The 22,832-nt window shown below is 31.1% G+C and overlaps 1 protein-coding gene across 1 annotated transcript; it reads right to left on the bottom strand.

The window, feature by feature from the left end:
* Positions 1 to 324: 324 nt before the first annotated feature.
* On the bottom strand, positions 325 to 18,700 carry LOC139487028 (uncharacterized). Its single transcript, XM_071272047.1, has 6 exons — positions 18,597 to 18,700; positions 15,023 to 15,194; positions 10,093 to 10,220; positions 6,808 to 6,918; positions 3,105 to 3,347; positions 325 to 708 (listed from the first exon to the last, which is right to left on the bottom strand). Exons 1-6 carry the CDS (start codon positions 18,658 to 18,660, stop codon positions 377 to 379), a joined length of 1,050 nt encoding a protein of 349 aa, XP_071128148.1. The 5' UTR covers positions 18,661 to 18,700; the 3' UTR covers positions 325 to 376.
* Between the last annotated feature and the right edge of the window lie 4,132 nt (positions 18,701 to 22,832).

Below are 22,832 nucleotides of genomic sequence, written 5' to 3' on the forward strand. Positions count from 1 at the left end.
CCTTGTGTGTAAGTTTTTGCTTCTTTACTTTACTTTTCTTTTATTAATTTATGTTTTACATTTTATTTATCTTTTGGTTTTGATATTGTATAAACTTCCTTTGAAAATATTTGATAAAGTTTTTTCTTGAATCATACGCATTTTATCCATAACCTTTTCATTCAATTGCACTCACCTTTTCAGATCGTTGCTACGTACATGTATTCTAATTTTTCACCGAAAAAAAAACAGGACAGGGCAAAACATATATATGTAGTAACAAAACCATATGTAGATACACATGTAATTGAAAAATCTATAAAATTGACTCGAACAAAAACGGTTGTCGTCGAATCTTCTATTGAAAATTCCTTCCTTGTTCTAGTTTTCTTTATCTTCATGTCTTAGAACTTTTTTTCCATATGTTTTCTATGTGTTGTTTTAACATAACTATGTCAATTAATACGACCATTCCGAAGACAACAGAGATGAAAACGGCACCAAAAAAACCAATTGTCTGCGATGACTTGCGATCGTCTTTAGCCGATGTTAGTTTGCGAATAGTTGACGAAAGCTTAGATTTATTGACTTTTAATTCATCTTGTATCTGTCGGATGACAGGTTCTAATTCCTTAAACAAATCTCTTTTTGTTTGATTTCGTTGTATTGTCGATTCCCAATATTCCAGTTTTCTTCTGTAATCACATCGACAAGGACACATTTGAGTTGCTGAAACAGAAAAAAACAAAGATTTTCTGTGTTTTTCTAATAGCATAATCGAACAATTGAGTACTGATCAGGGGCTGACAAAATATTGTCAAATGCGAAATACAACCGTTAAAGAAAGGAGGACACCAAAGAATTCCCACTCATAAGTCGAAGGCGAACTGACAACGCCATGGCAAAAGGTAGTATTGGGGAATTATGCCGTTATCATATTTCGCTCTGTATTACGGTGATTATATCTAAAATTGGTTTACATAATTTGTTTTTTCGTCAATTGTACCACATGCTTTATTATAGAGACTCATATCATTCATCTAAATAGTGGACTGGACTTAATTTATGATATATTTTCTGGAGCAAGAATACGAGTACGGTTATCCCCTTTCTTCTTTTTTCTGACAGTATTTAATAAGGCCTATTTTGTATGCTATTTCAAACTTTTATCGTTTATGTTTTAATGCTAGTGATTTCAATATCCTTTTCTTGGTTTAATCCTTACAAAATAGAATAATTTTCCAATACTGTTAGGTTGAAAGTAAGCACGGTGACAAATAGCTTACATGGTATAATACATGTATTCTTGGAAATGAAAATATTCCATTTCACCTAAAATGTGATCAACTTTGTTGTTTTATTGGCATTGCCAGCTACGTGCTTATTGTATGAGCGTTGTTAATTTATGTTCTAACATTTATAAATAAACCAAGCCCTGACACAATAAACATTAACAGTGTTCACACAACTTCAGCGATTAGACAAAAATGTACTTCATGCGTGTTTCTGTAAGAAATTGGTCAATGTAGGATTTTTTTCTTATCTATCCGAGTTTAATATCATTGTATTCATTGTTAAATATGTCCTGTAACAATTGCGTCCTAAGTACAGTGCTCGTTTAATTTCTGTTCCCTTAATGAATGCAAAGATTCCTTTTCGAGCTTTTTATTCATATTTTATTTATAGCCAACATGTGATGGTTCGCCAGTACACAAGCTCGGAAAAATATTTGTGTCATAATTCCTTTTTTAGAAAAAAAATATATAATACATTCATTCTTCATGGAGTTTAATGTATATTGAAGAAGTAGCTATCTAAACCAATTTGATATGATTTTGGAAATACATATATCTTAGTCAAAGAAAATTTGCAAATTCGTATTGTCTGATGACTTATATCCTATGTCATGCCTCAACAACAGATTTGAATTGCAGAAACATGACGACTTTTACTAGTAGAACTGACCTTCTGGAGAGCCTGAGTTCACTCGATATATTTGGTGATTTTAGTAGAAAAGAGGATTTGTGTTATGATTGTAAATAATACAACTAATCACCAAGTGTCCACATGACGTGGAGGTACGTAACTTTGGGTTAATTTACGGCCTTCAACATTGAGATAAACCAATTCCATATAATCATATATAAAAAGCCTCAACTTGCAATTGACAAATATGTTAAACAATTCAAACGAGAAAACAAACGGTCTGATATATGACAAGACAGTAAACGAAAAACACATATAACAGAGAAACAAACCAATGCCGAGCTTTTAATTCCAGATTCCTTACTGTAGCTACTGTGGACAGGCATTTATAGAATTTAGCAAATTTAAAAAATGTGTGTGAGCGTCAACCCTCCGACTAATCAGTGACAATGATGTAACAGCACATCATCAGAACAAACTGTACAAATCAGTTGGAAATGGCTTGACCCATCTGATTGCGAAACACAAAAACGAAAAACATAAAGACAAAGACACACAACACTAACCGAAAAGTATTCGTTATTACTGAAAGATAGTTCAAAGCAACTACAAAAAAAAAATGTAACAACTAATAAATAAATCATGTTCTCTGTATTTCATGTAGAGACTTCATTAAGAGTCTCGTTTTGTCATCATCGGATGTCTTTGTCGTTGTATGTGAACTGTTGCTTGTCATTTCTTCTCGCAATTGCGTTGCTTTATGAATGAATTGGATTGCACCTATCAGGCCTATGGTACCTTCTTCTTTATTTAAAAAAGAAAGCATTTACTTTTGACTGACTGTGTAATGGTGTTCGTCTGTATGTGTTGTTCTTGATTTGTATTGTACTATGATTTTCCATCGTTTGATTTTGCTTACCGAAACAGTCGTTTTTATGTCTCTCCTCTTCATATTTAAGTTAAGTTTTACTACAGTCAATACTGTATAATCCTACAAACTTTTGACAACTCGACGTTACATAAATTACTTTACATAAATAGTAAAAGAATACTATTGTTTTGGATGACCTATTATATTTAACAATATGCATGTTACAGTTGTCACATTATCAACACAATTATCTTACAATAGTTTTAAACTCGTAGCGATGGGTAGTTCAAAAGCGTTACTCTAAACAGTAAAAATGATATAAACATACAAGTATTTACAAATAGTCTTGTAATTTTGGTCTCATGTAATCCTTCGGTGTTTGTAAAGCTGCATTCGTAATTTCCTTGATCAGACCATTTCACATTATCGAATACTAGGTTTGTCAAAGATACACCATTTGCATATTCAGACAGTATTACGCTTGTGTTATTAACAGATCTGGTCCATGAAGTCTGCATGTTGTTGACGCCACAAGTAAGCTGAACGCTGTCACCCTCGTTGACTATTACATCTATTAATGAATATTAGCATAAATCATGTAAATATGATATTTGTGGTACATAGTTTTAAAACCTTTTTTTTTTCAATGGCTGTTTTATAATTTGTTTTCTTTTATATAAACTATGTGAAAAAAAACAACGGGCAAAGAATCAGTTACTACTTCTTGTGAAAATTTATATATCTAGAGGCTTTCAGGTTCAATGTTATCAATGTTGATATTACAGTACAAATTGGAATCCAGTTGGATCCTGAATCCTCTTAGTAAAAATCTGGAATTCCAATATCTATCAGTAGAAATCAGAATTCTAATTTATACTTATTCAAATCCAGTACAAATCAGAATTCCAATTTATACTTATTCAAATCCAGTACAAATCAGAATTCCAATTTATACTTATTCAAATCCAGTACAAATCAGAATTCTTATATCTACTAGTAGAAATTGGGATATCTAAATTTGTACAAGGAGAATTCAGGATTAAATTTCTAGTAGGATCCAGGTTATATGGTAACCTTTCGTGAATTTATTTTTATTTTTAATAAGATTATTTTGTTTATGGTATTTTGATGAACAAACAAATTCGACTTTACAAAATGAACAAAGTTAAGGGAAACAGATTTTGCGTAAGTTAACAAGATTGTCTTCTGAATATTAATTTTGAGACATAATTGAAAATTAAATGTTTTCGTTAAATTTCGTATCGAAAGATATCATTAAGATTAATGGATAAATTTTTATCTGATAGACAATATATAAAATCCTTCCAATAAAATTTTGGTTTTGGTTAAAAACGTCGTGATACTGTAAATTCAAGAATAGATTTAAGGACTTTTAAAAAAAAGTCTTTGCTGCGAGATCAAGAAATTGGCCATACCTCTTTACTGTTTAAAAAGTTCGATAATATTAGTTTATTTCATTACAAATGAAATCAAAATAATTCTATCATTTGCTTTTTTTAGTAAAAATCTAGTACAATTCAGTCCTCTTAGTACAAATCTGGATATTCCAATTTCTACCAGTAGATATTGGAATTATGACTTGTACTGGATTTTACTAAGTTTTAAATCAGAGTTCCAATTTCTAGTGGTAGATATTGGAATTCAAATTTGTATTAGAAGGATTATGTGTCCTACTTGATTATAACTTGTACTGTAAGATAGTAACCACATACGTTAAATATATTTTATACTTCCCGTTTATGGCCGTCAGGTCATATTAAACATTTGTAATGGGCGGTTGAATATAGTGAGCTAATCTCGGACTAAACTAAAAATTTCGAAGGTTTTTGTTGACGACATATTTTCACAGACTTAGATCTTTAGATACAAGAGTACTTGTCTGATTTGTCATTCTTATTCCCGATTGGAACATTTCGATGCATACATCACAGGATACGCTAACCCTGTCGGCAAACCCAGTTTCTGTCCTTTTGAAGTTCATTTGATTATAATTCTTATATCATTTGCATATCTATAAAATCTTGAATTGGATTGGTCAATTAGAATATTTATCTTGGTTTACACTTCGATAAACCATGTTTCCGAAACTACTTTCGTTATCTATTCATGCGCGATACACATTCTTGCTAGGAATGGATACTGGGATTTTCAGCAAATTGAGATTATAAAACAATTGCATACCAGTTGTTTCTATTCTAATGCATATATAACAAAACAAAAAAAAGAAATAAAATAAATGCCCTAAAGCTTCGAAAATGTATAAAAATAAAATTTTTATAAAATTCCGCGAAATTTAATGAAGGATTTGGCGAATTTACGTCATGGCAAAACACGACGTCACACGGATGAAAGTTTTCAAGGGAAAGATTATTTCGTAACGTGTACTCTTCAAATTCGTATAAAATCTAATTAAAATGAAGTTTTTGAGGTAGGTGCTATTTCATTTTAGATTCTGTTGCAAATATCGGACATTTATGGTTTTTAGAAAGTAAAGATGGCGGCGTACTCCTTAATTACGACATGTCATTGTGCTTTTGATGGTAAATGTAGTAGCCGTCAACCAAATAATGTAAATTAATAATGGCGTATGTTTGGCTGAAGAATTATAAGGATTAAACACATTTTTTCTAGAGGTTATTGATGTGTAAACCGGGTCTCTTACTCACAAACTTTTATTCAGTTTGTCAGTTAATCGCCCCGGTTTACACATCAATAACCTCTAGAAAAAATGTGTTTAATCCTATACCATAAGCTTTTGTTTGTTACCTTCGTATATCTTATCAATCGATGTATGAGATTTAAACGTCAGTAAACTAATGTTGCCTTAATTGCCCTTTGGTATCTTTCACCTCTCTTTTTCAGTACTTACTGACCCGTACTCTCAGTAAACTCAAATCTGGGCTTTGTTACCTTTTCTGTACTTCGTTCAAACATTCCATCAATAAAATGCTTCACGTTCTTTTAACATTTCCGAGTTGTAACGCATTTCAGAAATAATAACTTGAATTTATTATTTCGTATGTTTAAGTTAAAAATGTATATTTTTGATTCATTGATACCGCACGCTAGTTTATTTCATATTGCCATAACCACCGTGTATCATCGTACATCGGATATAGGTACTAACCAAACGGGCGTTTTGATCTTACACGGTAACGAAAATCTTTGTTTTGTTCACATAATATCAATGTGTACTTCAATCTAAACATAATTGCTGTTTAAAGAAATGATTTGGTCGTATGTTGATGGTTAGAGATGTCTCATTATTTTCCCAAAACAAGAGGGATTACTAAAACATTGTAAAAGAATGTGCAAATACTTGTCAAAGAAGTTGGCCCTCGTCTCATCCGATATAATTCTATATTCATTGCAACTCTTTTTCTGATAAAAGGTCAATGTGTGTGTGTAATTAGTATAGCTGTTTCAATAATTGGCATTGATTATTATTTTTCGATATTTTATCCCTAAAAAAGTGTTGTATACGGTGTTTAGCTGACCACATAAATCCGTATGTACGGTGCATAGTTATGTAGTTGTACACCGTACACAAAAACATTATTTTTATACTGTTTATTACCCAAAATGTTTCAAGGAATGAGTAATCACAGGTAGGTTTATGATTGGTGACTATTACTTTTACCCTGTATTAGATTTCTTTCAGATAAAACATGTAAATGTCTCAACAACTGTTTCGAAATTGAAAGTTGGTGTTGACATTCACAACTATTTGCGCTTGTACAAGTTAATTTTTCTTATTAGTATATCAAATTTGTTTTATGAATAGGAACAAATCGATGCGAAAATTACTTGGGAGCAGGAATTTCAAATGTTGAGAAATGTACATTGAATATTGATCAAGCAAAACAAAGATTTTCGTTACCGTGAAAGGTCAAAATCGATCATGCCCACTTTCTTAGTACCTATATCCGGTGTACTGATGATACACGGTGATAACATTATAAGCACTTAATTTCCACAAAAATGGTGCTTATATTTGTAAATTGAAATACCTTTCAACTGACAAACTGCCCTGTTTTCCCAATTACACGAGATAACAAGCCATTTTTCAGTCCTTGTATGATCGACAACACAATTCTCAATGGTGAATCCATTTGGTTCATCTACAAAACATCCATTTTGTTAATAAAATAAAATATAGAGTAAAAGTTACTATAAGTGCAACAGTTTAGGAAACGTGATTTCAAAACTGCCATCAACCTTTTCCCCCGAAAAAGGTCTCCTTAATGTTGGCGTTCACTTTCCAAATCAAACGACATGAGCAATATCGTATTCGGATTATAAGTATATTGTAACGCCATAAGCTAGGTTTGATATGAATATATTGCTCAATTAATTTATTTTGATGATATAAGCTGGGCAAGATATCGAAATCAGTTTTATTTTTCAACGAGCTGAATTTGATAGCATTAACAGGAACATTGGTTAATATGGCATGTTGTTTAATTGGGACATATAACATGGGAAATGAATTAAAACTGAATACTGTGGATGTACTCTAAAGTGATATCATAGATATAGTGGAAAATATCATAAAATATTTGTAAAGTGAGGATACTCATTTTGAATATTATATTAGAAATAATAGAAAATTACAAAATTCTGGATCTAATTTAAAGACTCTGCACCTGTTTAATTGGAATATATATATCATTGGAAATTAAAAAGAATGCTGTGGATATAGAAAAAAATCTAGTGATATAGTAAAAATTCAGAAAAAAAATATAAAATTGGGTAAATTTTGATGAATTATTTCAAATATTGAAACTGGAATACTTAATGGGAAATCAAATATCAGTGTCAATAAATAAATAAATAAAACAATTTATTCATAGCTATTATCATTTGTGATACTTCACTATGCATAAACACTTTGTACAAGGCTCATGTCAATAAGCAAACAAATGCCTCAATAAAGAAACGCACACATTTGTTCAGGTTTTTATTAATTCTGGAAACTTACGGAAAGTATAAAATAATTCAGATTCCCAAAAAATGTAAAAAAAATGTGTTATCTCTCATTAGAAAGAGCCAAAGAGATACAAGAATTTCAAGCACTCATAGTATTTGGCTGTGAAAACATTAAGAGGAAATGTACTGCATTGTATGACATGCAATTAATTAGCAAGAAAAACATATACATTGTTGCTTTGGCTTGTTCACTTCTAAAATTTTAAATGGCGGTAAAATAAAAATCTCTCTTTTTCTTTTTAAATGTTGTGCTTCTGTGACAATTGTAATTATTTCAAGGAGTACATTACTTTCAATGGAAAAAGACTGAAATTACAATTTATATGTCTTTACTTGTTTTAGAAATCTAATGATGAACATTGGGATTTTTTTTTTTAAATCAGCAAAATTTAGCAAATGTTAGAACATGAACTAAGTTTGCATCTTGTGGTCATACTCTAGCTAGTTCATACCGTGTATACTAATTTCAATAGTATGTTATTTAATAAAGATAAATATTGCAGCCTTAATACCACATGAACAGGTGTCAGAAGTGCTTGGACAGCATTCAGTAGACTATCAATTTATGAGAGATCATCTATTTACCAACTCTAATACCAACTGGTCAATTAAATTTCCCATTGTATTGTCAATTTTACAATCTGATTGAACAATTATAGGTAACGGTAAACAGCAACACCTATAGTAAAGTCACAGTAAGTGTATTGATTTCGTTAGAAGATCAATTTTATATTTGTTTTCAATATCTTTTCACACACATAAACATTTATGTTAAGGTAAATAAACTCATCATGAATACCAATATCAAAATGTTTATAAAAGACTCATCTGAAACTTGTCAAAAGAGTTTAAAGGGCCAAATAAAGTACGAAATAGGAAAGCATTGAGGTAAATGTGTAAGCTTGGAAATGCAGTTGTTCTCAATCTTCATTGAATATAATTCATCAATTTTTTATACTCTGAAGATTGCTTAATATAATTTTCTATGTATCAATATCCTACATTAGATATTTGAAGGGTATCTAATCACATGTGTTGCATCTTATTTGTATATCACAAGCTCATCGGAAATTTCTTTTGCTAGGCCTACGTATAATAGCAGAAAGTGTCGCTATGTGCCCATTGTATAGAAGCAACTACATATTTGTATTACTTGCAATTATTGACGATTGCATGACAAACCATGAGCAATGATTTGATTGAAGTAGTATAATTGTTATGTATTCAAGTGTACTAGAATAAATTGAGAAGTAGTCTAACTCTTCGATACCAAAACATTAAAGACAAATATGTGTGATAAATTTCCAATTACTCCCTTGAATAAAATTTCTAGGAATATTTAAAATATCATTATTTAAAAATAATATAGCTCAAGGGAAGAAAATTATTTTGCTTTTGTGAAATCAATAATTGACAAAGAAATGATATATTAAGGAATTAGTGATGCCACCATGACGTCAAACACATTTGAAAATTGACATATTTAACCTAAACTGACCATTTCCAACAATGTTTTGGACAAAATAATAAGGAAATGTGGTATGATTGTCAATGATACATCATTCTAACATAATCTTATGTTGCGGACTTCAGAAACTAACTATAACATTACAGTTACATCTTTGAATAAGACATCTTGTATCAAACTATTTACTTGGTCAGGGCCTTTGCTCATTTCTAAATATCAATGACAAAATCCAAAATGAATTGTATGCTCGCAGTTGAACCGTATCCTTTCTTTTCCGTTTACATTATTGCATTAAATGCTAGAAGTTTGAAGCCCAAATGCAAATAGTTCATATAGTACATGTATACTGATATAGTATATACTAATGTATTTTACATATGAAGGATGATAACTGATAGCTTCATAAAATATCTAAGGACTTAAGGAGCAAAAAGGTTTGTTTTCCATACATTCACTATTCAAGAGATCAGTGCTTATGTGTTCTCAAAACCTCATGTATACAGGTTCTAATATAAACTTTTACCATTAACTTTTGGTTTCTGTTTTGTTGTAAATTTGCGTCGATGAAGATAATTTACTTTTACTTAATGTACGTATTAGACTAATCTGACATACGCAGGAAACAACTGCAACGGACTATTGAACTCTTTAATTAATTTAGATTGTCTGCCTGTTGCACTAGAAAATCGGACATAGTACATTCAATGATTGTTTCTGTTAAGACGCATATTGAATGATCTCTCCTAAGTATGTAGCCATCTTCACGAAATTGTTGAGGGTATGTGCTTAAGTGGACTTTCTATTTTTTATTTGCATTTTAGTTATAATAAAAGCTTACCATATTCAGTATCCCAATGTTCATTTGCAGAATTTAGTTTTGTTCCATCATTCCAAAGCCATGTTCCTTCAGATTCAATATCGGTAAGTCCAATCCAAATTCCATACCATTGTTTGGTACTGTTAACCCTGTTAATTATAACTTTTTTTTTGCATTAATATAATCAGCAATGTTATAGTAAAAGTAAGTTAATTGTTTATTATAGTGACATGTGTAAATCAATAAAAGTATATACATGGATCAATAAGTCGCCTTTTTGTTTGAAAATTAAATAATACACGATGGTCTTGAAGTATAGATTTTGCGTACTGACGTTGTTTATCATCTTAATAACGTGTTATATTATTCTTTTAGTTGTCTTTATTAATATTACTTTTACTATTAAGTCTGTTTTTGAGATATCCTTTTGACGTAACTCTGTACTTATGTATCCCATCATACTTTGAATGACAAAATTATTTTATTTATTAATATTACTTTTACTGTTAACCCACTGTTTTTGTGATATACATTTGACGTGATTCTGTACTTATGTATCCCGTCATACTTTGAACCACACTATTATTTTATTTATTATTATTACTTTAACTGTTAAGTCAGTTTTTGTTATATTTATTTTGCGTGACTGCATTTATGCATCCCGTCATACTTTGAACGACAAAAATATGTCATGTCTACCTGTGCGAATTTCAAACGCGCAATTTTACACCAGTACTCAAAACCCTCCTTCCTTGATGGGTGCATTTTACATAGACAAATAAAATCGTATTATATAATCAAAATGAGGATGTTAATTTGATGTATGCCTTTTTGTGCTTCTTCGTTACATTTGTTGTTTTTATAGTGATTAATATGATAACACAATGTTGACTATTGTACCACTATTTTTAACATTTTTACGTATTGTGTCTGTTTGTTTTGTTCATGCATCGGTGACAATATAATGGAATTTGATGCGACTATCATACAAGTGAGAGGTTTAGCTAGCTATAAAACCAGGTTCAATCCACCATTTTCCACATTTGAAAATGCCTGTACCAAGTCAGGAATATGACAGTTCTTGTCCATTCGTTTTTGATGCGTTTTGATATTTGATTTTGCCATGTGATTATTGATTTTCCGAATTGATTTTCCTCTGAGTTCAGTATTTTTGTGATTTTACCTTTTACTTTCGATTTAATGTTAATGTTTCAATATCACGTGTTAATTGTCAATTTAAATTCGAGAGAAAGATAATCATAATCTAAGAATGAGAATTTGTAAAAATCCAGAATTGGTTCTTCTGAAGTATTTGAAAAAGATTTTGAATGTAACATGTGTAACCTAGAGTAAACTATTTGTTTTCTATGAAAAAATGACGCTACTAAGTATTTAGCTATATTTCGTGGATTGTTCACCATTAGAAATGTGAATTGTCCATGGTTACCTGGCTCCATATTGTCCCGCAACACTTATATCTCGCTCAAACAGTTTCTCTGATATCATTATATAAAATGTACAGTTTATAAGAAAATCATGAAAATGAAGTTCACGTTCATCATTCTGTGAACTACAAAATCGACACAGCACATGTATATCCTCTACTCATGCTGCATGTACTGGTTCCCATATATATATTGAAACTGGTACATGCTACTGTGATATCGTGACACCAAATCGCCTGCACTGCAGCCGTCCCGCTAGACCAAACGGTATATCCAGAAAGCAAAAATAAAACAGTCACTATGTGTTCTACAAGGATCACCAGTCCTTTACCTTTCATTTGATACCTGAAATACCGTGTCAAATGAGACACGGTCTAATTAGTCGTAATGGCGTAAATCTGTTAAGGGATTCTCATTGGTAAATATTACCTTATTCCGTATGAAGTAAACGTTTTCTTAACGTCTGATTGTGTAATATTGGGGTGCAACTATTATATGTGAGCGTATCCGTAAGTGAGGCCGGAAAACCTTCATGATAGCAGGTCATGAAAATGCCAGTGAAGTGTTCAATCAAGTTGATAGTAAAGTGTTGAATCGATATTTAATGAAGCAAGGTCAAACACAAAATTGTTTCAAATTAATTGAGTTTTGTTCTGTCTTAATCATTTAAATGTTTTTGCTTCAGATGCAAATATTATTTTAACTTTTGGATGCATAATTAACTTGTGAGTTACAAAGCATACAATAATCACTCATGCGCATCGTTATACAAAACAATAATTACATTAGATGTATGTTTCATTATGATACAGTTATTTTGATTGGCTAACTTCTGAAATTAACATTCATTACACAATGAAGATGACTCTAGGTCCCACAATAAAGTGCACAGGTAAATTAAAGAAAAACTTGATAGAAATCGTGTTTTCATGATTCTAGCTAAAACAAATTAATTATAAGTATTGAATGATTATTTTTGTAACTTCATAGTGGTGTAAAAGCGTTGACGGTGCTCACATTTTGGGAATGAAGCGCTTCGGTCAACGCTTTTATACTACTGTTGCCTTTATTTACACCCCGATTAAGTTACAAAAAGAAGCATTCAATTCTTAAATAATATAGTCACACACTTGCATATAATTATCTTTGTACGACTTTTCCCCAAGCAGAGCTATTGAAAAACAGTACATTAGAGGGTGTTACACGAACACTTTTTAGATGATACACGGACACTGTTTAGATGATACACGGACACTTTTTAGATGATACACGGACACTTTTTAGATGATACACGGACACTTTTTAGATGATACACGGACACTTTTCAGTTATTATCTTTTTAGTTGCTATCGCCTCGGACCTGGACCTGACTACTCGTGCAGAAAAAACTATTCAGCAACGGTTGAAACCGGCCTGTTTCATTGTTACCTTTGTATTGTATGTAATGCATAAATAGCCGAAACATCAGCGATTTTGGTTTGTTTAAAATGCACACTTGTTTCGCTATATCAAGAAACACAATGTCGTGATCGTGCAGATCCGTTTTACAAATGTTACGCTCATAAAATTCTCGTTTTTATATAGATTAGACCGTTGGTTTTCCCGTTTGAATGGTTTTACACTAGTAATTTTGGGGCCCTTTATAGCTTGTTGTTCGGTGTGAGCTAAGGCTCCGTGTTGAAGGCCGTACTTTAACCTATAATGGTTTACTTTTTAAATTGTTATTTGTATGGAGAGTTGTCTCATTGGCACTCACACCACATCTTCCTATATCTATATAGGAAGAATTGCGTATGCTTCTGTCTGTAGAAAAATTAAGATCAGTATCTATTAAGTGATATAATTCAAAAGTAAAAACAAATGTCAAAACAAGTATCTTCAAATGACTTATTTTCGATTAATTTTAATGTTCATTTATCTCCGGTCTATATGATAGTATAGAAGAAAGGTTGGGTTGATGTTAGTCAGTCAGATATTTATAGAAGATGTGGTATGATTACCAATGAGTTAACTATCCAACAGAGACATAATGACATAGATGTAAGCATATAATCGTCACCTTACGGTATTTAACAATGAGAAAATCTCATACCGCATTGCAAGCTCTAAAAGCATTGAATGTTAAAATAATTAAACGACAAAACTAATGGCATGTCATTGATGAATGTACGAAACATTTATCAACGAAAAACAAATATGATACACAGCAACAAACGAAAACCAACGAAATTCAGGCTTTTGGTACAGGTACATAGCGAACTTGGCGGGGTTATCCATGTTTACGGGCACCCAACCCGCCCCTAACCTGGGACAGTGGTGATAAAGCGCATCATACATCAATACAAGTGCTCTTCATTTGATTCTTGTGTTTTTGGCTGTGCATGTGCCGATCGAGTTTGTGTTCTGGATGGACACCCCTATATCCTTTCGTTTCTATTATGTAAGAACTAACAATAAACCCTATCGAAAAAGGGTTGACTCATCGGATTATCACAAAGCTTAAACAACAAATAACAAGAAGACCAATATATAGACAACAAGTAGTCACCAGAGAGTCACACATGTATTTACTTTACTTCATAACATGCCAATCTGTCGATTTTTTTTCAGAACCGACTTTAAACCAATTTTCTCCTTAAACATTTTCCTGCAGAAAGTATTTACCCTTATACACTACTAAAATCTACTTAAGTATGGTACAGGAACAATGTGTTCTAGTATAAAAAAGATGCATTGGGATTTAAAACATTTGTGAGTTGGTTTATCGGGACAATGAATGATAACACTTTTCTCAAACGCAATCAAACAAACAAATAGTAAAAGTGATATGGCTGCTGAAAAATTAAGTCATAAAAAAGTTTACCAACATAAGTACAGAAAAAAACGCAAGTGATATGGAAATTAAGCTCTTTCCAGCGGTTAAAATCACCACGCACAAAAAAAAAGTTGTAACCCTTAAAATACTGTAATCATGACATTTTTTCTAATCCACTTTTTATCTCATTACAATTTATATGCAGAGAAATATTCAAAGCAAAAAAAAAAATGTTCAACATAATACATGTAAGCTATAAAACGGCAAGCTTTTTAGAAAAGCCATTACTGGTTACTAAAATACATTCTAGATAGTTTGATATAAACACCTATGCAAAGAAACTATTTTTTTTTAAATGTGTACTACTTTCAGGTATATTTTTTTGACCGGACCCGATTTGGTGGTGTTACATATTACAAAGTCTATTAGAATCATTTTTGCACAGAATTCCGCTCAAGCAAGAAGACCTCACTGTGATTTTGAGATAAAGAACACTAATACAAGCGTTGTTCATTTTCTTTTTATGTGTTTTTGCCGTGCATGTACTGATTGTGTGTCATGGATGGACAAAAAACAAAAAATATAGTGGCGGAAACAAAGAGGATATATGTACTAAGAAAACTTTTGAAAAAATAACTGAATTTCCATTTACTGAAAAACAATATTTTGTTAATATGGCCCAATTACTTACTGTCGAAGCAGGGTTTTCATTGCATTGTTCTCTTCGGTCGTTTTCGGCATAATGACGTCAGCATTATGATTATTACAGTATTCTCTTGCATTCCAAAAAGTTAAAGACTGGTGAGACATTTTATAACATTTCAAGTCAATAGAATTCCAACCAGCAGGACAGGTCAGAGTACCTAGAAAAATAAAAACATGTCCGTTAATGCAGTGTTATTATTATGTTGTTTTATTTTCCTATATTTGTTATTAACTTTTCCAAAATTGTAGTCCAGTCCCTCCTTTAACATTTAAATATAAGTAAGACAAAAAGAATAAAACACCATATTGGTAAACCTTTTATATTCCTTAATGAATTTGCTAATAAGACCTCCACATGATTCACAAACAATGAAATGATGAACAATGTTACGGAGTTAAACTTTTTGTTATCTCTTTCGTTTTCTTTCCCTCTCCTGTTTAATATAGACCAGAACATAACCAAATCGAACATAAACGAAAACACATTAAAAACAAGAACAGAAACAACACTTAGCTCTTAAAATAACCATCAAAAACACGATAATTCTTATCACAAGACTAATACCGTAATTAAGAATAATCTCGCATATAACAGGTAGTTGCATTTCATAATGTTCATAGAGGATTATATATACAGCAATGTCATCAATACGAAAATATTCTTCATTATATCTTATTCGCAAATGCAAATAAATAGAGAATAATACATGGCAAAATCCGTACCATATGCCGTATCATCCCGAGATACCAATATCAGCCAGAGGGCCTTTAGGCCCGAGGGATGATATTGGTCGAGGGTGATACGGCATGTGATACGGATTTTGCCATGTTTTATACGCTTTATCATATATTTCAACAGGAGAGTATAAATGAACTGTTTTCTGATCCCAAGCACCTGGGTTACCTTCAGTTCTACTTTTGTCTTGTTTTAAAAGCTATAAAAGAACTGCTCAATTACTCGTCCGAAGCACCTGGGTTACCTTATTATTTGCATGCTGTGTTTTTAAAAATATTTTGTTTATTGTATTTTTTTTGGGGTGTTTTGTATGGCATTTCATTGAGTTCTTTTTTATAGTTGCATTTCGTGTGTCAGAAAAATGAAAACTCGACGTTTGTGACCTCACATTCCAAACAATGACGTCATTTAATAAATTGCGTCACGTCCGAATGTTCGTTCATTTAGGATCAATTTTGAGAAAAAAAATTTGAGGAAAAAAAATTCTGGAGAAGCTTGCATAAATTAAAACGGAGTTAAAAAAAATGATTAGGAGTGTGATAAAGGGTGCGATAAAGGGTAGGGGAGTGATAAAGGGTATGCTTAATGGTGCGCATCAACGTTGCGCGATATTGATTAAACAGCAGGCTATTTATCAAATATTCAGAACTACTGTATTTACCACTAAATATATGATAAAAATGGTTATCGTTGAAATACGTGATCAGTTTTATTTAATCAAACACTATTCAAGACTTCCGTCTAAGTATTATTTCCTGGCAGGAGTGTCCCGAAGTGAAGTAGCAAGAAATGAAAACTGTCAATTTCTAACACAATTAAGGACAAAACCATACTTTTTACAATGGATATATTGCCGATGAAGGTCGGATTTCTGGTTTTCACGACCTCCAGACGACTTTTTATTTTATTACGTTATCACTCCAAATCATATCATCGTCTTTTGTTTTTCACCAATTTAATTTTAGTGAACCTAGGATTTTTCTCTTGTAACGCCCTTATAAACATACCTTGTAGTTCTATCGTAATTAATTCTAGCCCAAGAATTAAGTCGTATATTGTTAACATTTCAAATGGAATTTTTACTGTTGTTTTTTTTTCGTATTCTTCAATGTCTTTATTAGTAGCCCTTATTGCGCAAGCCCATGACATAAAGCAGAGGTGCTATTGGATAGTCTTGTCGTGTTGATCGTGAAATTGGAGTATATTTAGAAACAAATCCATTTGTTTTAATGCATCTATTTTCATCTTTAAATGACATGTGTATCTACATACAAAATATCGGTTCAAAATTGGATTGGTCTGGATGTATTAACTTTGTAATACATCTTTGAATCTGAATGATAATATTTTAAAATTATTTTACAGTCAAAATAAGTACAGGTAATGGTCTCCATTTTTTAAAAGTGTTCTCGTATGATTAATCTTAAACATGACAATATTTGTAAGTTGTAAGTTTAATTTCTTTTGTTATAGTGTAAAGTGGATAATTTTGTCGGAGTTAAAAAGAGGTTATTAAACGACTACATTAAAAGACTTTGGTTTTAAACATGAAAACTTACATTCTGCCTGTTATTCTACATGTAGGTGGAATGGAACTAAACATTCATTTATTATTTATAATTAACAAAAGCAAATGCCCAAAATGATAAAAACAGTTGTATGGGTAAGTGTATAGAAAGGTATATACTATGAAAACTAGAGCGAGGGGCTTGCCCCAAGCTCTTATTTTCATAGTATATACCTTTATATACACTATCCAATGTAGCACATATTTACAACTTGAGTAATCCTGTAAGTAGTCTATTGATATGTTTTAGCTGACTAGGTGTAGCTCATTTTCGTAGTTTTGTAAATCTACTCACTATTATCATTGTAAGATATTGACTCCAGAATGAAAAGGTTGTAGTTGCTGGTGTAAGTATGTTTATTTGTATAAAGCTGTGTTTTACTACAAATGTACTATACATGATAAATTTTAAAACATTTAGATAGTTTGCAGTGGCAGTCCAAAAAGAGGGTGGGGATGATCAATGTTTTGAATAAGAACATACATTTGGACCCCCTTCCCCTTTTTTTGGGGTTGGAACCCTTTTAAAATGGATGGATCTGCCCCTGGTATGTACCCATAGGCAGTCTAGTGGATAGTTTACATGCATGAAATATCTGTCACTGGACATTAAGCAACCAATTATCAATCAATTCATGACGAAATCGATCAAATTGCTTTTATTTCCCTTCACAAGATTTCATGGTTCACTCTATTTTTATGTACAAAGTAATTACATGGAAGATAAATGATTACAATTTTAGATGGCATTGTACTCTAATCAAGTGATAAAGAATTATATGTGTTATTCTTTATTTAAATGAAAGAAACTTTTAATTGTCAAAAACATTTTTAGATCTAAAGATTAAATAGTGGGATGTTTAAAAATTAATTTGAAAACTATTTACAAACTATTTAGTTTAATTTGGAATAAAATTGAGAATGGAAATGGGGAATGTGTCAAAGAGACAACAACCCGACCATAGAAAAAACAACAGCAGAAGGTCACCAACAGGTGGAACACAACATTTTTTTTCAAAATAGCCGGTAGCAATTTTTATTTCAATATCTTGATTACGATACAATGAAATCTTACCCTTGTGGTCATTCATGCGTAGTTACTTAGTACACGGAAAAAGTATGTACTATGAAAGTCAGAAGGGAAATTTAAGTAATTTGATTGGACGAGAAGTTGTAAGTATGTGCTAAAAGAGGGATAATTGATAAAATAAATCACAATACAAAGTAGAAAACAAATAATTTAATCAATTCACTTACTTTGCTGTGAGAATATTACAGAATAATAAACAAAAATAACCAACAGTCTAATCAACGATGACATCGTACAAGTATACAGCCACAACACATGGTACTCATCTAGTCTGTAGTGCAAACCGTTTTAAAACTGAATCATCTGAGAATGGAACGCACAGCTATTGCAATTTAATTTTCATGAAAAATCAGCAGTCTTCAATTTCATTTTTTTTAACTGACTAAACACATCGATTTTGGTTTTTATTACAACGATAGAGCAGTAGATATAATTGTTTGAACATATATTATTCATGTTTGACTCAGTGAAGTATGTAGTATTACGTATTACCTCAATTACATATTAAATATACACTAGGATCGATTAGTAAAAGCAAATTTGCTTGTTTCTAAATTCTAAATATTTATTTAAAGTGTATCATATCGTTATGTAATGATTTATCTGAAAAAAAAACTATTGTGTAAACTAAATTTTGTGTACGAATAGTTGTCTATAAAATGTTAATAGAACCAAAAGAAGGGCAATCGAAAAAAGTAAGTTGAAGACGACCAAACTCTAGAACTACAAAATGGTGAAAACGAACAACACCTTATGGAATGATAAAACGTTTAATAAAACGAATACAACCACAAAAAATGAAAACAATAAAACTGAATAAGCAACTTTCAATTACCAACATATATGGTTCCTTATTTAAACTTGAACTAATGCAGTTAAAGGCTACTTTAAAACATAAATGTTTCATAAATAGCCATCATAAGGCATTCTTAATACTATAAAATTAACGAATCAATAATTAAAGACAAATGCTGACATAACTTATGGAGACATTTGCAAGAACATTTTTTTTTCCTTTAAGATTTTTTTTCTTCATTCATTTATATTCAATGCAGAATGTTACACTTGTTAACGAACGATGACTAATATTATGACAGTTTGTACACGTACCACCTTCATCTTAAAAAAGTTCTTATGTTTTGATATTAAGACATGAAGGCAGGTTTAGGGTAATTGTAATCATTAATCAGCTGTAATTGATAACAACTTTTCAAGTAATCATTGTAATCATTATTCAGCCAAAAATTAATTACAAGTAATTTAATTTAATCAATTACTTTTCAAAAAACCTTGTAATTCTGATCATATTTTGATTACATTTTGATTACAATGGTCAATATGTCATATGTCTTAAATGAACCTTTTTGTTAATTCATATTTAATAAATATTAAACTTGTTAAAGTAGTTTTGTTTACTTTAAGAATGTTAATTGATGTATTTACTTCAGTAAAAAATAATCTGTTACAGTATTGAAAGTCATCATCAGGCTGATAATGACTGTTATATTTAAGTTATATTAATAATAATAATTTATGTTATTAACTTTATACCTTTCTTTAACCACTGAATTATAATCCTTTGTTAAAATTGTGATTATTGTCACCTTTGAATTGACAGGTAGGAAATCAATTAAGGTCTGTTTTTATTGCAATTACCAATTGTGTGTAGCTGTAGGGCAATATATATATGATAAAAGATAAATCAAACATGTGATCAAATTTATTCGTTCATAGTGTGTTAATTTACGTTTTTTTGATTGAGTTAAGCCTTCCAATTCATATTTTATCGTGTGTTTCTATGTTGTAATGTTATACGATTGTCTCAGTAAAAGGGAGAAAGTTTGGTACCATTAAAACGTTTAATCCCGCTGCAAATGTTTGCACCTGTCCTAAGTCAGGAATCTGATGTACAGTAGTTGTCATTTGTTTATGTAATTTATACGTGTTTCTCGTTTTTTTTTTATAGATTAGACAGTTTGTTTTCTCGTTTAAATGGTTTTACACTTGTAATTTTGGGGCCCTTTATAGCTTGTTGTTCGGTGTGAGCCAAGGCTCCGTGTTGAATGCAGTACCTTGACCTATAATGGTTTACTTTTATAAATTGTTATTTGGATGGAGAGTTGTCTCATTGGCACTCATACCAAATCTTCCTATACCTATATATTTGAAAATTTATCTAATTAGCAAAAAAAAAAAAAAAAAGTGTGACAAATATGTTGTTTTTATAGGTTAGACAATACTTGGTCATGTTTTATTAAGATTTCCAGCCCAAGGCGTAGCCGAGGGTTTTAAGTCTTCATGCAACATGACCAAGTAATGTCTGACCAATTTAGAACAAATTCACACCTTCTAGTGACATAACAAAATTAGCCTCTCCTTGTAATAATCAAATTTTGATATTAGATCACTTTAAATATTGCCTCGGTTAGTAAAAGGGATGTTAATCATTTCAATGTTCATTTCAAATAATGGAATGAAATAGCAATGAGATAGTTTTTGTGATAACATAAAAGGAAAAAATATTCAAAAATAGAGATGTCTTCTGTTTCAGGTACAATTTAATCTTAAATATTTAGAATTCCTTCATTTTAAAAAGAACACAATGTTATATAAATATTCTTTTCTCAAATTGTATATTTTTTTGTCATGAAAAAACTTCATCAATCAATTTTGATTTACAGTCGTTTCAACATCAGATGCTTATTTTTTATTAATGAATATATTGAGTTTTTTTCCAAAACTTACTTTTTTATCGACAGCAATTGATTCTCAAACATTGGTTTTCAGGTCTTGTTTCAAAATTATGGACTTTCCCAATTGATCTTCCTCTAAGTTCAGTATTTTTGTGATTTTACTTTTTAATTACTAAATGTATTTTACCAACACCTTTGCCCCCTTTTCATTATTGTTTTAAGGAAGGGGGCTATATATTCACCATTAAATAAGTATAATTTCTCACGTTTCGTAGTAAAGGGAGACATTATTGTATATACGGTTCTAGCGTAGTAGTTTTTTAAGTTTACGTCACTAGGTATAAATAAAGGCAACAGTAGTATACCGCTGTTCAAACTCATAAATCCATGGACAAAAAAACAAAATCGGGGTAACAAACTAAAACTGAGGGAAACGCATAAATATAAGAGGAGAACAACGACACAACACTACAATGTAACTAACACACACAGAAACGGACCAAGCTTCAGACAAAATCCCACGAGAATAACAAATATAACATCAAAACCAAATACATGAATTTGGGATAGACAAGTACCGTGACACGTCTTATCGCAATGTCAATTTACACTCAAAAATAAGAGAAAACAAACGACGTAACGTTAAATTGTAACACACACAGAAACGAACTATAATATAACAATGGCAATATTCCTGACTTGGCACAGGACATTTTTAAAGGAAAAAATGGTGGGTTGAACCTGGTTTTGTGGCATGCCAAACCTCGCACTTTAATGTAAGACACGTGACTAATTTTATAGCGGGAATTTTTTTCCCTGATATTATCACTTTCTAGCCCGCCGCAGACTGGGCAACATTCAAGTTCCATTAATATTATGAATATAGTTTGATACATGCATTAATATATATTTTTTAAAACAATATGTACGTCCGAGTATGTCTCGTGAAATGACTTGTCGCAGGTGTCCAGTTTATCCCATTAATGGGTTTTGTTTGGTTGTTCCTGAATGGCGAAGTCGTTGATGATCGAGTTATTTATGTATTTAGTTACATGTTTACATTCATGTCAGCTATATTATAGCTGTCGTTCATACAAAGTTCTAGCTAAGTTGTACCTAATAGTATATTTCTAGGTTTTGTTTTTAGGAGTAATTGTGGTTATTGCTTTTTTCATATGTTTATATATATATTAAGATACATTTATGTAAATAAATTAATAAATTCCGTTGTCCACTATGCTTGCTGTGCTATCGGCAACACTATATATATTGTATTCATTCATGCCTTATAATAGATATGAGCGTATAGGGTATACCATTTACCAATTTTCTCCTGGTTTCAAAATTATAATAAGTAGGCAAATAACAGTACTCATGATTTTTTGGCTCTTTTCATTTGGAAATTGCCTTGGGGGATTGTATACCTCATTAGAGCAGTTTTTAAGAGTTCACTTTGATAATTAATCTACAATGAAAAGTCATTCATGTATAGCACTTTATAGTGCATGGAAAGCTATGTAATATGAAAATTAGAAGATAAAAAACGGACTTTTCATTTGACGAGAAGGGGTGAGAATGTTCATAAAAATAAACAAATGTTGGTATATATGGACATGTAAAATGAAGTAATTTTTAATACTTATATTTTGTCGTGGATATTTTAAACAATTCTATTACAATTTGAGATATGTTTTTAACTTGTAACTTTAT

Source organism: Mytilus edulis, chromosome 8 (genome assembly GCF_963676685.1).
Source record: "Mytilus edulis chromosome 8, xbMytEdul2.2, whole genome shotgun sequence".
Classification (NCBI taxonomy): Eukaryota; Metazoa; Mollusca; class Bivalvia; order Mytilida; family Mytilidae; genus Mytilus; species Mytilus edulis.

Excerpts from the sequence above, each read along its gene's own strand:
- LOC139487028 (XM_071272047.1), bottom strand. The coding sequence starts at position 18,660 with ATGTCATCGTTGATTAGACTGTTGGTTATTTTTGTTTATTATTCTGTA. Across the intron at positions 10,221-15,022 it reads ATGAAAACCCTGCTTCGACA|GGTTAACAGTACCAAACAAT; the intron begins GTAAGTAATTGG and ends TATAATTAACAG. Across the intron at positions 3,348-6,807 it reads GGCAGTTTGTCAGTTGAAAG|ATGTAATAGTCAACGAGGGT; the intron begins GTATTTCAATTT and ends ATTCATTAATAG.